General features: G+C 39.8%; 1 protein-coding gene across 4 annotated transcripts in view; it reads left to right on the forward strand.

The window, feature by feature from the left end:
- UNG (uracil DNA glycosylase) overlaps nucleotides 1-12,399 on the forward strand; it is a 94,729-nt gene extending 82,330 nt beyond the window's left edge. For all 4 annotated transcript variants that reach the window (XR_015300884.1, XM_086943099.1, XM_086943098.1 and 1 more), the window contains one exon: nucleotides 10,619-12,399. Coding sequence is in view for 3 of the 4 variants with exons in the window: in XM_086943099.1 (XP_086799225.1) it covers nucleotides 10,619-10,759 (141 nt within the window). In the remaining variant the exon portion in view is untranslated. The remainder of the gene's footprint in view (nucleotides 1-10,618) is intronic.
- Nucleotides 12,400-17,815: the final 5,416 nt, after the last annotated feature.

Below are 17,815 nucleotides of genomic sequence, written 5' to 3' on the forward strand. Positions count from 1 at the left end.
TAGGTTTCGTAACCTGGCGAGGGGCGAAGCCCCTCCCAGATCGAAATCTGTTGTTATTAATAGTGAGGTTAGGACAGCCTCTGTTTCCAATTGGTTAGCTCCATAAATGGAGACTAGCCATTGGGAGACAGAGGCTGTCAATCGCGCTTTCTCTCGAAAACGCGATTCGGGGGCGTTCCTGGTGCTTTTTTTAAGCCCCGCCCCTTTGTCCCGGGCCGCGCTGCGATTGGCTGCCGGCCCGGGACACCCCCGTGACGTCATTCCCGGGCCGCGCTGTGATTGGCTGCCGGCCCGGGACACCCCCGTGACGTCAGCCAATCACAGCGCGGCCCGGGACCTGACTTTTTTTTTTTTGCTGTTTGTTTTCCTCATTTCATGCCGACCACGGCCTCCGGAAGAAGTCCAGGTGAGTGCGTTCCTTCCCCCCCCTCCCACTGTCCCGTGCCAGGGTGCTTAACTAACTCTGTCTTATACGTTTTATTTTAATGTATGCCATTGCTAATTTTGATTTATAATCCTCTAAAACCCTGAACTGCAAGTACCAGAATGCAGTGTAGCACTGAGGGCTCTGACAGTGAAGCTGCAAGAGCCAAAGCCCCGTGCACGTGCTCCTTGTTTACAGTGTGTGCTCTCCCGAAGCCGGACTCAGTCACCGCTTCCCGTGTGCCGTGGCGTGTGATCTTTGCAAGCGCAGCTGTGTGCTGCCCTCAGACGGCTCTGTAGCCCTCCGAGGAAGGGCTCGTTGTGGTCCCCGAATCCAGTGCCTTGTGCGATGCTTGCTTTTATTTGTAGTTACTGCGACAAATGGTTTCAAAGCCTACTGGGTCTCATTGCAGGGTGTAAAGTGTGCACTACGTCATGGGTTGCTTTACGCAGTGTTTGGTTTTGGCACCCCGCCCGTGCATGCGTCGAGTGCCTCCGGGGTGAGCAGCCGGATCCTGCCGTGGGATCTCCGCCTTGGATGAGTTTTGTTTAACTCACTGAGTGTCCCACGTGTAGCTTTAATGACAGTCCGCACCCAGAGAGTGAGCTGTTTACTCCCTCACCTTGCTTTCATTTTACTTTGACAGCCAACCGGTTCTCCCATGGCCGAGGGTGCAGCTTGCGATGCTGGCGTATCACTGGGTCACTGGGGGGAGCTATGACAGTTTTAGGTAACTATGATGACAGGAATTGGGGGGGGGTAGTTATCCGTCGTGCAGCAGGTGCAGTGGCACCAAGTTCCGCTGCACCCCATATAGGACTATTTTATTACTCTACTGATCACGGGAGGGGACATTAGCCGTGCTTGCATTAGGGCAGTGGTTCTTGTGACAGTGAAAGGCGAGGGCTGACAGAACGAGAAGGCTGAATAAATGTACCCGGGTGGACCTGCTGTGCCCTATCTCTGCCGCCGGCATGTGCCCTTACCACCCACCCCTTCTGGAATCGAGGTTCATGCCCTTGTGCACCTGCCTGAAGCGCCCTAGGGCTCTCCTTAAACATCCACCCGTGTGCATGTACTCCCTGGCACATCCTCCCTGGCATTGCCCGGGTTCACGTTAAGAGCCTTGTGTGCTCGGACGTACCGCTCGTCACACTTCTCTGTGATCAGGAGGTGTACTAGTTCCTCTTTGCTCAATCTATGTCTGGACTTTTTCCTTTCTTTTACTCTCTCGTTTTGAAACATCCCGCGGTCCAATGCAGTCACCGGCCAAGCGCAGCTTGCAGCTGTCTCTTCCTGCTGCACTGTCTCCCTCTTGGCTGTTCCTTCCCAAAGCCGGCTTGTGTCCCTTGGCAGACACGTGGGGGCGAAGGGCACTTCACCAAATTAACTTTTTTTTCCCCTTGGACTCTTGTCAGGTCTGACACTTGTGTGGTTTGTTTATTTTGGGATGGAGTCTGGTGCACGCGTCGCTGCGAGAAATGAGCGCCAAATCCGCCTCTAGAACAGCTTCATATGCATTACATGTAATGTGTGCAGGAGACGCGCAAAATAACTTCGCTCTGTACTTACTTTTCAGTGCATGCAGTATTCAGCTGGCACAGGCGAGTCGTTTTTGAGACAGCCACACAATAAATTCACTTTAGTAATAAGTTGCTATATTTAAAAACATGTACAGCATTGATTTTTTTTGTGGCAGTTTCACCCTGTTCCCGGTAATTCCAACCTTTCAGCATGATTAGAGTGTGGGAGAAAGCTTAATTGCGCACTGTGCCTGACACCGAGAATTTTGTTGTAAAATGTGCCATTCAGGGCATGCAATTGTCCACTATCGACCTGTCAGGAGGGGAAATTATCTTGTCAAAGCAGCACATTAAGAACATTCACCCAGAGAATAATACATTAGTGCACGCCAGTGCCCAGGCTGATGGGCTGACAGCGCATCTTCTGTTTCCTCTTCTCCCCCTCACTCTGTCAACTTCATCTGGTGATTTATTTTTATTGAAGTTTGTTCTTGAGTGTCCCATTCAATTACCTCACACTGAGATAATTCCCCTAAAATTGTATGTAGGTCAGGCCTTTTTTATTAGCACTGAAAGGAAGTCAACTCGCAGCAGAAACCGAGATTAAGAAAGGCGTGGCTATGGAATTATAGCAGTTTGGGCATAATCTTTTCAAATCAGCTTGACTTTTAGTGTGTCAGGCAATGAATGGATTCCTTTGAAGTCATGAAAAGGCAAATCTTAAGAGTTTTGACTAAGGCCTTACAAAGACAATACTGCAGAAATGTGTGATGAGAAGACAAAGGCATTGCAACACTGAAAGAAAAGCACCACCAGTACCACTCTGGGTAGACAAAGAAGGCTAATAAAGGTTTGAACATGAAGAGCCGCAGCCATGTGGGGGTGATCATTTCCAAGATGGCAGCATGGATAAAGAGCGGTAATAAAGAAAGTGTTGCAATGCGGGGATTGAAAAAGCCATGATTGTAGTGTATTTACTCAAAATAGAACCATAATAAGTAGCAGCAGCCTTACATTTTTGTGCATGTTACAGTAAGCACAGTGCTGCCCTGACAGAAGGCTGCGTAGAGGGTCGTTATTCCCTAGGCACCCTGCTTTCTCATGGTGCGACATTTATTTATACATTTTAAAGCAACGGGGCCCTATTTGTTAAAGATGAAGTAACTAACATGACTAGTACCTCTAGATCACACTGATGATGGATCTGCCTTGGTTCTCTTTCACTGGATATTTTTTTGAACTTTGAAACAGTTCCTCATACTACGAAGGACTCCGCTTCAATTTTTTGACTCTGGACTCCACAAATACATGAGTGATGCAGCCTGAGTTATATTTTGCTGGATTTTCTCCCATGGCTATAACATCTGAGAACACCAGTGCTGTGTTCCAAGCACTCTTTGCTAAATCAAAGTCTCAGAAAGTGTAGACTTGCATCTGCTCTGTGGTCTCTGGACAGTAACGGCACCCAGAATCTTATTTCTTTACAGTGACGGGGTCTCTCTTGAGTAGCAACACCTTTGCCTCAATCTAGTGTTCTAAAGCCCTGCAGGTTCGATATAGTTGAGGCACCTTCCCCAAATACCTGAATTCTGGATTTCAGAGTTGAACCTGGGGGCTGCCAGAAATCAGAAAAGCCAGACTGCTGCTAGAGTAAAGTTGGTTCCGTGAATAGTTTCCTTGAGCACTCGCCTTCTTCCTCTGCCTTTCCTGTAAACTCCTTTTTTCAGCTACCTTACCCTCTTTCTAGAACCCCCCTCTTGCTTTCCTAATTTCGCTCCCATTTTGTGAAATGTCACTCATACATCCTTACATCCACGCTTTCACTCATCCATCTATCTATTCATTCATCCTTTCACTTATCAATACATCAATGCATCCATAATTTCTCTCATCCATCCACTGACTGATGCATCAGCCTCCCTTTTATTGATCCATCCACCATTTCAATAATACATCCACCTGTTTTTACACATCCATCTACACTTCCACCAATAAAATAATTAATGTACTCTCATCCAACATTCCACTCATGCATCCATCCATCTTTTCTCTCATTATCCATTCACCCTTCACTCATTATCCATCCACCCTTTCACTCATCTATCCATCCTTTCACTCATCCATCCACCCTTACGCATACATCCACCGTTTCACACATACATCTATTTATTTACGCTTTCTCTCATCCATCCTTCCACTCATTCACTCATCTATCCATCCTTTCCCTCATCATTCCATTCACCCCTTCACTCATCCATTCATACTTTCACTAATCCATCCAGCTATGGCTTCCTTGTATAACACATTTTGTCTGCAAAATGTCTGTAATATACATTAAAAATAAATTAAAAAATAGATTAATTTTTAAAGACAATCTTGGAAATAGTTTAAGTGATGAGCGCAAACATCTGTAGAACAGAGCTGGCTCTTTCACACCACACCTCCCCTTCACTCCCACCCCCTTTGAAAGGCTGGGGCCCTGGGCCAGAGTCTACTTTGCAGATGCCTTAAAAGTTCTCTGAAAAAGTAGAGCTAACTCTCCCAGGAGGGGGTTAATTCACAGCGCTGAAATGCTTCAGCTGCAGTGGGAGGCAAGGGGTCTCCTCTACTAAAACTGAAAGCGTGTCTAACTTTTTGTAAGGCGAAACCGTTGCATTGTAAATGCTTGTTTTATTATGATGAGGATTTTGTTGGACTTTGTGCTTTCTTTGGTCTTACTTTATTGCATGCTTTTGATCCAGAGCAGGATATATCTGCGTGCACTTTTGTCAGAGGTACTGTAAGTGGGACAAATGGATCCATAGCTCAGTTTGTGGATGAACGTAGAGTTAATTCACGATGTAGAGTCCTTCGATCTGGTAAAAAAGAGCAATAATATTGCTAAAAAAAAATAAGGAAGCCATCTTCTTGACTCAAATTATATTATATGCCCTTTAGATTGCATTGAGGGTGTGTGATTGGCTGTATGAATGCAGAAAAAAGAGGAAAATAATTGGCTGACCTTTTTTACAGGACATGCTCAAACACCCTGTGTTGAAATATGTTCACTCGAAATACTGCACGAATTTATATAAACTGGAAACTTGGGAGTATGATTAAAACTGAATTCTCAGTAGAATAGCCTGTGTTTGGGTTTATGATCCAAAAGCCAAAAAACTCTGCCTAATGAATGGTGGATGGAGGATTGGGCTGGCTTCTTACCTGGAGTTGAAGAGGACCTAGTCTTTCATATTGGCTTTCAGATAGAAGAATAATAGTGTTAAAATGCAATCAAAAGACACCACAACAAGCATTTCATGAATATTATGCAGAATTATATGTCCCAACATATTATTACTTCTTATATTGAATATCTTCCTGAAATATCCTGTCCGGATAGCTCATCACTCGATAGTCCTCTTGAGAGGCCCTTAAGGCTATCATTTTATTAAAAGCTAGGAAATAACCAGTCCCAGGTAGCTTTCCTTCACTCTGTTGAAGTCATTAACATTCTAGAAGACCTATTTGCACACTTTTCTCATACTGCTATTGTGACCCAATACGCTGAAGATTCAATTTTTACAAAACCATGTACATCAATATTAATGTGGACTCTTGAGTGTGTGCATAGTCTTCATGAATAGACTACAATCCTTTGCCCTTCAACACATCCACCCTCAAACAGAATTCCTATGGACATTCGAGTGACTATGTTAAGTCTTTCCTGTTAGATGACCAAAAAGTCTAAGTTGATCAGCTCCTCTATGGCTGCTTTTGTGCTGGATGAGGACAAAGTATTTGATAAGGTATCCTGCCTCGTCTGCATTTTCTGCTGTTCTAATTTTGTGGGCTTTTTTGTACACTCACGGAAATGGGCCTTTATGATAATAACCACAAGGAAAGTTAGTGGTGCCTTGACTTCATTTTTCCTGTTTAGTCAGGGAATGAAGCAAACATTGTCTGCTATCTGCACTGCTGTGCTTATTATTTAAAGTAACTTTTTGACAGAGCTCATGCCCTGCCACAGGTTGATACGAAGCTTAAATATAAGATAATTGGGTCTACATGAATATCTATCAGGTATACCAAGAATCTTAAATTGGTCTGCTCTCCATTAAAGTGGTAGAACTGGATGACTCGAGGTATCTTTAGTGGAGAAGTGTGGCTCAATGGTTAGAGCGGCAGACCCTGATGCAGAGGTCTAGCCCGGGACCAGGGTTCAATTCCCCGCCTTGGCGGGTCTTGGGCTCAAAATTCCACGGACCTAATAATTCTCGCCTCGGTGCCTATTCCAATCATGGAGTCCAACTCTGCAACTCTGGGCAATAGCTTGCTTAATCTCCACAACGGCCCCAACAACGCTAAGGATGCCTGGCCTCTACCTTGGGGGTGCCCAGGAGTGGACACCTCACAGGGAAAACCAGGATGGGTTCCACAGCGGTATTCGTACAAGCGCCTTGAGACCCTTGCGGGTGAGTAGTGCGCTATACAAGTATCAATTTACATTTACATTTATCTTTACTGATGAAAGATCTATATTCTACTCAGAACTCTATAGGTTACAGTGTATATTTTGTTTGCTTATCCTTGACTTTTCCCATATATTGATACTTAAAGTAGTCATTTGTAAACTATGTGAGCGAATTTCCAAAGACGCTGAAAAAAGGAACATACTGTTCTTAAGAATTATAAACTATAGTCGCTCATCTCCACCCCTCCGCCTCAACACTAAATACATTAATTCAAAAGAAATAAGATTTATTTTATTTATTTATTTTTAAAGTTTTATATAGCGCGGACAAGATCTTTGCAGATATCAGAGCGCTTTACAGAAATAGGAGGTAGGGTAGACAAACTCTTGAAACAGTACAATATTCGGAAGTGAATGAGTTGCAAGGTGAGGTAGCAATCACAAAAGAGTATACATACTAATAACAATCCGGAAACAATAATATAGAAGCCGTGCAATGTCGAATCGAATAAGATAATAGCACCCCAGAGGGTGAGTAAACACACTGTTGAAAACAGTATAGTAGTCAGTAGTAAGTGAATTGCAAGTTAGTAGAGCAATCAAATCATAGTATAAACCCTAATAAGCAATCTGGAAACCACTAGTATAACATCCGTGTAATGATTTTGATCCAGTAGCACTAAAAAAAAAAACTAAAAAAAAACGAGTCTAACACAGATCAACATTCACATAGCCGATAATGTAGGAGCCGTGTAATGTTGTTGTTCCAGTAACAGTAGGGTTCAGGTGAACTTAGCCATAAGGATGGCTTTTACCTCTTTCTTGAAGAGTACAGTGGAGGGGATAAGCCTAGTTTCTGGCGGGAGTGCATTCCAGATCCTAGGTGCCATTCCTGAGAAGGAGCGTTTGTATGTTTTTTCCTTCCGGAATCTACGGGGTTTCAGGGGGAGATTTTTTGTGCTTCTGTTGGATCTTGAGCCTCCTGATATAGTCAGCTTGTGAGTGAGGTAGTTGGGTGATTTGTGGTGTACGGCCGAGTGTGTCATACAGGCAATTTTCAGCTGAACTCTGGCTTCCAAAGGCAGCCAGTTCACGGCTTTTAAGTCAGGGGATATATGCGAGTGTTTTCTTGAGCCAGTGATGAGTCTCGCGGCCGCGTTCAGAGAGGCTCTTAGTGGTGCCGTTGTTGTTAGGGGGAGCCCGCTGAGAGCCACAATTCCGTAGTGTATGCGAGGAATGACTAGTGCTTGTACAACAGTTTGGAAGTCCTTGGGTGGTAGGAAGGGTTTGAGTTTTCTCAACGTGTTGATTTGGAAGTTGGCACCCTTAGTTGCTTTGCTGATATGCTGCTGCATGTCGAGATTGGAGTCAAGTGTGATGCCAAGAGATTTCGCAGAGTCCACGATGGTGGACTGGACATTGAGTGCGGTTAGCTGATTGAGCCAGGTTTGAGTGATGGCCTTTTTCGCAGGAGGTGAAATCAGAAGGAACTCAGTTTTCAGAGCATTTAGTTTGAGGTGATTATCAGCCAGCCATGCTTGGGTGTTTCTTAGTGTGGCATTCAAAAGCTTGACGTCTTCAGGGGATTGTAACTTGAGGTAGAGTTGAGTGTCATCAGCAAACATATGGAAGTGTACATTTGATGCTTGAAGCAAGGTAGTGAGTGGTTCCATGACGAGGTTGAACAATGTGGGGGATAGGGAGGAACCTTGAGGGACGCCTAGTTTTACGGGCACAGGTGCGGACAATGCGTTGTTGATCTTGAACTTCTGAGACCGGTTGTGTAGAAAGGACGTGAACCATTTGAGAACAGTCCCGGATATGCCCATTCTGGTATTTAACAGCTCCAGTAGATTCTCGTGTTTGACGGTATCAAATGCTGAGGAGAGATCAAGAAGGATGAGGAGGCAGGACTCACTGTGATCCAGGATTTGGAGGGCGTCATCAATTATGTGTGTCATAGCCGTTTCCGTGCTATGTTTTGCTCTGAATCGTGATTGGTGAGGATTGAGGAGGTCAAACTCATCAATGTGTTTTGTCAGTTGAAGTTGTACGCATTTTTCTAGCAATTTGGGGATATTGGTGATAGGTCGGTAATTGTTTAGATCGGCCGGGTCAGCTGTGGGTTTCTTGAGTATAGGCGTGACTTGCCCTATCTTGAGGGAGTCTGGGATGAGTCCTTGTTAAAGGGAACAGTTGATGATTTTGGTCCAGAGTGGGAGGAGCAGGGGGGTGAGGGCTTTAACAGCATTGGCATGATGTGGTACAGTTGTAATTAGTTTCTCCCAATGTCATTTAAATTATGCTATTTGTTGTGTGTTCTGCTGTTGTCTGCCTCAGCCTACTCTTAGCTCCCTCTACCTGTTCTCTGCTGATACTATGTGACTGACTTCGAGCTCTGACTTGAGCAGCAATATTTGCACAATTTCCTGCATGCTTACTAGTCTGACTTTCGGTTTGCTTGTCCTTGGGTTAGTTTTGTTATCTTCTTTGCTAGGGCTTTTTGAAATTGCCTTCCTCTATTTTGCTTTATCCATACATTTAATAAAACTTGTTTTGCAGAAAATAGAGTAGGCTTGAGAACATCTTATTTTTTTTCTACAAATCCTGCCTCTCATTTACAGCCTGAATCCGATATTTTAACACAGCTGCGTCTGAACACTCCACATGGGTTCTTCACATCTAATCATCCGCTGCCGCCACCTCACCCCACGCACACATAGTGTGATGTAAGAAACTCATAATAATTGTAGTGATATTTTCGTTCAGGCCGGATCTTGATGGGGGAAGCCATATAGTTGTCTTTTAACTGATAATGTCTTTGATATGTAAGGTTTTTAAATAGGTTTGTGTACTATGAGAGCATTGGTTTCATAGCAAAGTCCTATAAACTACTAGGTTGGTGTTACAATATATGAACATGGTATTGAACACATTTGTAGGACTAGGCAGATGTAACTGTTCCAAGGGCTGCAGGAAAGCCAGATCACACACAATCTAAAAGAGCCCATGCTGTGTATCATAAGGTGCCTAAATATTTCATAATATTATTCCTAGCACAATACTAGGAAGGAAGTTAAGGACAGTTCTAGTAAAAGGGATTACACACCACTTAATCCTAGAGATTAGTAGTTGGTCGAGTCCTGAAAATTATGGGGCAAAATAAGTTACTCAGTTAGGATTCTGTTCTTGTCCTTTATTTGAATGGCAAGCGGTGCACAATGTAGAGACAGCATGTGGCCAAACTTGACAATCTACATCTGAGAACTTACAGAATTTCTATTCTGAAGTTGATTAGACTCTGTATTTCTCCATGAGTAACAGCTACCAACCCATTACTGTAATCCAAGTGTTTTAAAACCCCTTTAACACAGCTCCCTATGATATTCCATTTTCAAAGCAGTTTTATAATGGGTAAAAAAAATGGTCAGCAATATTGTCTCATTCAAATGAGGACCATGCACAATAACACAGTATCAAAATGTGAATGTGGCCAGAAGATCACCATGTGATGGATATAAATGCGGGGATTGTTTGAATGCTTAATATACTGATGCCTAGCTGAGCTATGAAGGCAGATTGGCTGGTTAGTCTTTCGTGTATGCTTTCAGACACTTCCTCGTTTTTGCATAAATTCTGCAGAAGGCGATCTCCAAAACTGATAGACCACCCGTAAGAGCTTGGTACTAAGACAAGATAGTTGATGACTACCTAGTGAAGAGTGGTATAGTTTGGGGTTAATGGTACCACAACCTTTGGGTGAAAAGTCACTGCTACGTGTACTCTTTGACAAGTAAATGCTTCACAGTGGAACTGGCCATGGAAAAAAAAGTTCATAATCACCCATGCTAATGATTATTAGTGGCGAGTGAGGAGCATCAGGAAGCCAAGAACCTTCATGGAGTTAACAAAAGGAACCAACATTGGTCGGTAGCATTCAGCAGGATGTATGGGCGTTTGCTAGCCAAAGTGTGTGCATGTTCTCTAATGCATTTTTGTTATCTGACTTCTATGCCCCTGAGGTTATTGGAAATAAGATGTGATGCACCTATAGAACACTTTAGGAACAACTAATTATTAACTTTCCTGACTACAGATTCCTAGGCTGTCTTATGATTGTTTCTGTATTTTTGAGTTGTATCTTTTTGAAAGGGGCTCTTTAAATCAGAAAAAATATATATTTTTTCAATTTTTTATAATTATGTTTTTATTATTTTACAGAAACGTCACCATGTTTTGCAGGCTGTTCATCCTTCACCCCTCTCGGTGTATCGAGGATTTTTTGGCTGTAAACATTTTTCTAAAACCAACGAGTTTTTGGGAAAGTCAGGCAAGAAACCAATTGACTGGAAAAAACTTTAAATGTTAATATGTGCACATTTGTGCGAGGGAAGTGGCCGGACTTAATAAGGCTTTCAATTTTCGAAAGTTAATTTCTGAAGAATGAAGTAAGGGGGTAAGAGCTGTTATGACAATTTATGGTTCTGGTGAGCGACACGTATGTTTTGTTGTATATGAGGGTGTAAATTGACTTGTTATGGAGCTGTGCTACTTCTTTAGAATAAGCTACAACAGAAGGTTACTTTAATTTCCTGTGTTTCCTTCAACTGCCTCCTGACTTTATGGTTCAGGATAAAGTAATGCCATATATTTTTCTATACATGCACTGTACATAAAACATTCTGACAGTTTCCTCATTTTAGTACTTTATGGGCTAATTCGCCAGAGATCCATCCTTCCATCCATCCGATTTCTCGCCAGGAAAGGCTTGTGAATGAAAGGAAAGTTCACACGTAACTTCTCAGATTGGATACAGCAAAGGATGCTCAACACTGGAAATGTTAGTGGCTTGGTTTACAAAAGGATGCTGCCCCACTATTCCCTTCTGTCTCTAATGATATCTGTGGCTGCTTGACCTAAAGAAGCAGCTTTGACGGCCCATTGAAGCATGTTTGTTAACTGTTGCTGAAAACTTAACCAAGTTAATACATGTTTTTCATTTTGTCAAAGTGTTGTCTTCACCAAAACCTGGACATTGGAAAATCTTTCTTTACGCTTGCACAGTCACTATGTTTAAAATGAAAGCACTTTCAGGTAAAAGTGGATAAGCATCTTCGTCTATATGGCATTTGTATATATTAGGAAGTTAATTAGAAAATACTGTATTTTTATGGTTCATAATTGACCTGTTGGTTATAGGATCATGTGTCAATTTATACATTTTAAGCAGTTAAATCAAACATAGCAATCTGTATAGCTTTGTCTTGGTGAGCTTTTGGTAGAGGGGTATAATTGGGAGTGTCAACATTATGCCTCAAATTCTAATTGCATCTGGCAAATGTCTGACATTTCAAAAGTGCATGCAGTACCTTTCCAATATCCAGAAATTCAGTGTCAACCGCTGTACAATGTTAAAAAAATGTAATGTGGGAACTTGCAGTTTGACACATTTGTGGAGTGGTGTAGACAAATGCTCTTACGATTAAGCTTGTTTTTATTTTGTTGTATTAATGTTGCAAGGCAGCCAAGAGTTTTGTTCTGATTTATTGAGTAACGAACACAAGTAGTTCGAGAGGGGGGTGGGGCAGAACACTTCTGATTCAGACCCTCCTCACATGCCTTGAGGCAAATGTTTGTTTCGTATTAACTTAGGCTCTTGTAAGCACTGATATTTAAAATTTGTCATTCTGTTCTGAATGGGAAAGTTTCATGATAGTCTGATGCGTGAACAAGAACTAATCGCCACTTTCTAAACTCCACTGCACAAACTTAATGTGAGTGATTAATTTCTGTTACTTGGGAACTCAAAGGATGAATCACCACTTCTTCTTTTTTTTTTTTTTTTTTTTTTTCTTGGCTTTCCCATTTTTTAAACGTATTTTTTAATTTGAGAAATTGTTGTACATTGTCTATTTTTCTATTCTAGGTTCCTGCAGCATTTATCGCATTTATCAAGTGCCTTTGGTTCTTTTGCAAAGTAAAAATTAAAATGTTATAAAAGTTTTTTTGTTGATATTGTCTTATTGCCACATTCTAATTTAGAGTGGGTTAAAGATGCTTGCATATTTCACTCATTCAGGTAATCAGGTAAGAAAAGGTGATTTGTTCTGCAAAATTAAGTTTGTTGAGAAGGAAAACGTGGTCACCTTTGGGACTGCAACTGCGGAATAGTTGAGACTGGTATTGTCCAATCTGATCATGATTCGAGCCCCTGCACAATTTACTCCCTAAAATCAAGGTCCGCCAGATATCTAAAAACTAGTCATTTTTTGTCTGCATTGAATATGTAGGCAGATCCCAACTCTGTCTCCTTCCATGGATTAGATCAAAGTTTGTATGATGGAACCATGCATGCCTTTCCCACGCCACCATTATAACACATGCTTCTTTACCACAAATATGCCTTTACAATGAATTTTCATTGTAAAAGCATGTATGGTAAAGGCATATGTGTGGTAACAATTTAACAGGTGTGTGTGTGTGTATGTATGTGTATATATCTATGTATGTGTGTGTGTATATATATATATATATATATATATATATATATATATGTGTGTGTATCTGTGTATATGTAAGTGTATATATACACCCTTACCACCCAAATATCCACCCTAACATTACCCTTGCCAACCAGTAACCCCCATCCACCCTAAATTTACCCTTGCCAACCAAAAACCCATACCCTAAACATATTCGACACAAAAACCCATACCCACTCTAAACCCTACAGATACCCTTGCCACCCAAAAACACATCCTAAACCCTTAAAATATATATATATATATATATATATATATATATATATATATATATATATATATATATATATATGTATATATATATGTATATATATATATATATGTGTAAAAATAGGCGTGGCCGCGCCGTGATTGTCCACTGCTTCCCCATGAGGGAGGAGCCTGTGGCTCTTAAAGGCGTCAGGGATTTAAGAAACAGACATCATTTTGACATTTCTGCAACCTTTGTTGAGAATACTTTGATTGAGGTTTCAAATGATCCTATTCATAATACTATTCAAGAAGAAGACCTTGTTTTGAGAGAAGATGGAATGGAGGATTTTAATGATGAGACTTTGGATGTTGAATTAATGGAATGTTCGGACTATGTTGAGATCCAGGAGTCATTTATGAAGAGTTCTGATGAGGAGATTCCTGATCAATTAATGCTAGAAGTACTAAGTTATGAAAATTCTGAAGAATACATTTATATTTATAAATTATAAATTGTTTGAGACATTTTTCTGTTATTTTATTTGAAATTTATGAGATAGTGAAATAATTGTAGTATAAAGTGAGACTTATAGTATAGAGTGCAATATTTCTGTATTACATAGTTAGTTTACTCACAGTTACTTCCCTTCTCCCACTATATTTTCTCCAATGTGCATTTCACATATTTTTCATCTCATGCCTTCTTTTTCTCACTATTTTTCTCTGTGCATCAGGTGTAATGTATGCAAAGAGGGCGTATTGACGCAAAGAGGGCGTATTGACGCAAAGAAGGGTTGTACAAATGACGCAGTCAAATCTATGAGATTTCACTGTGTCACTTTTAGGACACTGTTGTGTCTTTATTTTCGACCTGCCTCATAGTAGGTGTAAGACTGACGCAGGCCTTTTCAGTTAGGGCTTGCTCCATGTGAAAGGATGCATTGCTGGAAAATATTTTTTAAACTATCATAAATTGAGATGGAATATACAAAAAAAGAGACATACTTACATAGCTGTGTGTTTATAAGGTAGACTCTCACAATTTTAACATCTCTCACATTACATAAGGTAAGGTCATAAGCTTGCCCCGTGTGAAAGGATGCATTGCTAGAAATTATTTTTTTACTCCCAATTTTATACACTGTTTTTCCCTCTGGTGTGCTTGAGAGCCTTATTTATGAGACCATGCGTTACTTTTACACCGCCAGTGCGTCACTTTTTGTGACACAGCAGTGGTGTAAAAATTGTACCTTGTTGTGTTACATTTACAAAGTGACGCATCTAGGTAGATGCGTCACTTTGTAAACCCCTGCGCCACATTATACGTGCGTCAACTGTAATGTATACAAAAGGGGTGTATTGACACAAAGGGTTGTAGAGGTGACGCAGTGAAATCTATGAGATTTGTGATAAGTGAGGCAAGTGCTATAAGGAAACGGATGTGGGAATATCAAAGAAAAGTGAGGTTATGGAAAATAGTATAGAGAAAAAAATATTCTACACCAAACTTACCTTATAAGTAATATCAACTTAGTTTTATATTTTCCTTTAAATTTATATCTGTGAAAGATAAAACAAAATAAGTTACAATATTTATAATATATATTTTACAATACAAGAGATAAAGTAGGAGATTAACAAGAAAGGAAACAAAGGGAAGGGGAGTGAAGTAGAGTGACTGACAGCTGGAAATTGGTGAATGGGAGAGAGGTAATGAGCAGTGAAGGAGTGGTTAATGAGAATAAGTGTGGCAAATGGAATAAGGGAAGGGAGGTGAGGGAGAGTCAAAAAAGGCCAGTGAGGTTCAGTTAAAAAGAGTGATTGAGGGTGGAAATAGCTAACTGAGCATAAGAGAATTCAAAAGTAATATATATTTAATAATAGAAAATACTAAATAATTTCAACAACATGTTAAATGGTTTATTTTTGCTGTTCTCAGAATATATTGAATTTCACTTAAAACAGTGACTTCAAAAGTACTCATCATATAACAGCGGGGGGAAAAAAACACAATCAAAATGATTGTGTTTAAAAAAAAACATTGAATAATTACTTAAATAATGTACATTTTTAAAAACCATATCTAAACTCACTTTTGATCCATCCACTGTTCCATGAGGCCAAATAGTGTATAGAAAGTCCTTTTCTATATAAATTAGTCCACTGTTTTTCAAATGTCTCATTTACCCAACTTTCAGAAAGAAAAGCTCCAACAACTTTCACGTTATGAAATCAGAGTTTTACTTCCATCTCTAGCTTACATTTAATAAATACTTCCTATAATACTCACAGCACAGTTTATATAATAAACATATACTATCTCTATGAGAACTACATGTTTTTTATTACCTTCATCACTCTCATTCAGAAAGTAATTTTGAAGAGTAAACTAAGTTATATTAACTGCTGCAATCTTCATAGCCAATTACCTTCTCTAAAATTTCGGTTGTAAGAACACTAGGTAAGAATTTAGTAAGTCAAAATGCAAACGTTGTTTGAAAGTCAATTGAGTATCATTACAGTCCTTCCAACCTTTTTCATATTTTAAATAGGCTGTGTAATGTCCTGATGTTGTTGAGGGACCATCATGGTAAATAATTGCTGCAGTTGTAAAGGTTCTTCCTGAAATTGATAATTGAGAAGCCACAACATTTTTAATTAATGTTGTCAATTTAGTCCCATCAGGTCTACATCGTTGGAACATTAAAATAACATACTGTCCATATCTTATTAAAAATAAAGTTAATAGCATTTCAGATTTACATTGACTACAAACCATGTTTTGATTTGCTGCTCTAACTAGATTATTAAAAGACACTGATTTGCAGTCTGGTAAAGTCAAATATATAAATCTTTCAGTGTGTACTGTAGTACTACTTGAAAAGGAGCAATTGTCACAGTCATGCTGCCATTTATAAGAAAGGCCAAAAAGATTTACGACATCTACACCTTCATCTTGCAATACAACAAGCATATACGTTAGAAATTCCTGACAATCTTGTTGAATATTCTGTGAAAATTGTGTTTGACCAGAACATGTCTAAAACATTTCGAATTTCAGAAACACTTTGTATTTTTGTTATATCACGGCTACATTTTTCAAACAGAGAATTTAATAAACAACAAAGTGTTTGATCACGATTTTCAGCAATCTGTTCTTTTACAGTTTGGAGAAAGAAAACATTAACCACTACATTAGCATAACAGTTGACACCAGAACTATTTTCAAACTGAAATCCAACAACATCTTTAACTGAATCCATTTCCTTTCTGCTTACAATTACTGTTTCATCTACTTTTTTTCTTTTTGCTACAACTTCACTACAATTTTTCTCATTTCTTTTTCGGCCTACCACACGCTTTTCAAACAGAGGATATTGAGGTAAATTTGGAGCATACTCTCTTCTTAACCTATTATATTCTTTTACACAATTTAGATCTGCATTAATCTTTGTCATCAAAATCAATCAAGTACAATCCAGATAAAGTTCTAACTTGAGATAAAGCAACATATGCCATCCCCCTCCTTGAACACAGAATTTCCAATATTCACCAAAGCAGTATCAACACTTAAACCTTGAGATTTATGAATAGTTACTGCATATGCTAAAGAAACGGGAAACTGTTTTCGGCGAACATATAAATCTTTCACTAGCAAAAACCGAGCAGAACAACGACTGATTTGTACATCTTCAATATCATCAAATTTAATTTTTATAATTTCAATTCCATCTCTATTTCGGTAATTCACAAAATCCACAACATGACCCATTGCTCCATTTACTAAACCTCTTTCCACATGTAAATTACGTCGTAAATTATACGACAATTTAAAGATGCATAGAGTCTTTTCCATACCAGCAGTTTTAGATATTGTCTTCTCTAAAGAATTCAATTTTGTTTTCAACTTTTCTGACAAAATAATAGTGTCTCCTTCATGTTCTATTATCAAAAGCTTCATTTCACAATCTCTTGATTTTCCAACTTTAACATTTTGGTGTTGAAGATTGAACATTCTTGCAGAGTTGGCATCAAGCGTATGACAGATTTGTTTTCAGGAATTTTGCTTAAAAATATTCTCTGGGAGAATATTTTCTTTTGGAAACAAATTTGAAATTAATCGTCCATGGACAGCTTCTTTGCCATGCTCAGTTAGTTTTCCAATTCTTACATCTTGTACAATATTTTTATAATTTCGCATATTTTGAAGTAGTTCTGCATATTTGAAATTTAGCCATATGTTCACATTTCCAATGCTTCCTAAGCACTTCCTGGTATCTTCATGCGTAAGCATTTTAAACACTGGCTGTCCTTTCACAGGAGTTAGTTGCAGCAAACCTCCAAAAACAATGATGTTTGCCTCCAAATAACACATCATAGTCTGTTTTAAGAGTTTCTTGCATTCTTAAATGCACAAAAGCAAGCATTACATTTGATACCATGCTTACTTCATCAAGGATAAGAAGTTTCATTTTCTTTAGTACGCTTGAAACTTCACAACAAGCTTCTCCAGATAGCTTGTGGTATTGTAATTTGTTATCATGCTCCACTGGCAGCATCAATAAGCGGTGTAAAGTAATTCCTTTAATGTTGTGCGCTGCCAACCCAGTTGGAGCAGTAACCACACAAGAGAGCGATGACTGCGCTTTTTCCTGCAAATATGTTGCAATCGCTTTAATCAAGA

Source organism: Lissotriton vulgaris, chromosome 11 (genome assembly GCF_964263255.1).
Source record: "Lissotriton vulgaris chromosome 11, aLisVul1.2, whole genome shotgun sequence".
In the NCBI taxonomy this organism is placed as follows: Eukaryota; Metazoa; Chordata; class Amphibia; order Caudata; family Salamandridae; genus Lissotriton; species Lissotriton vulgaris.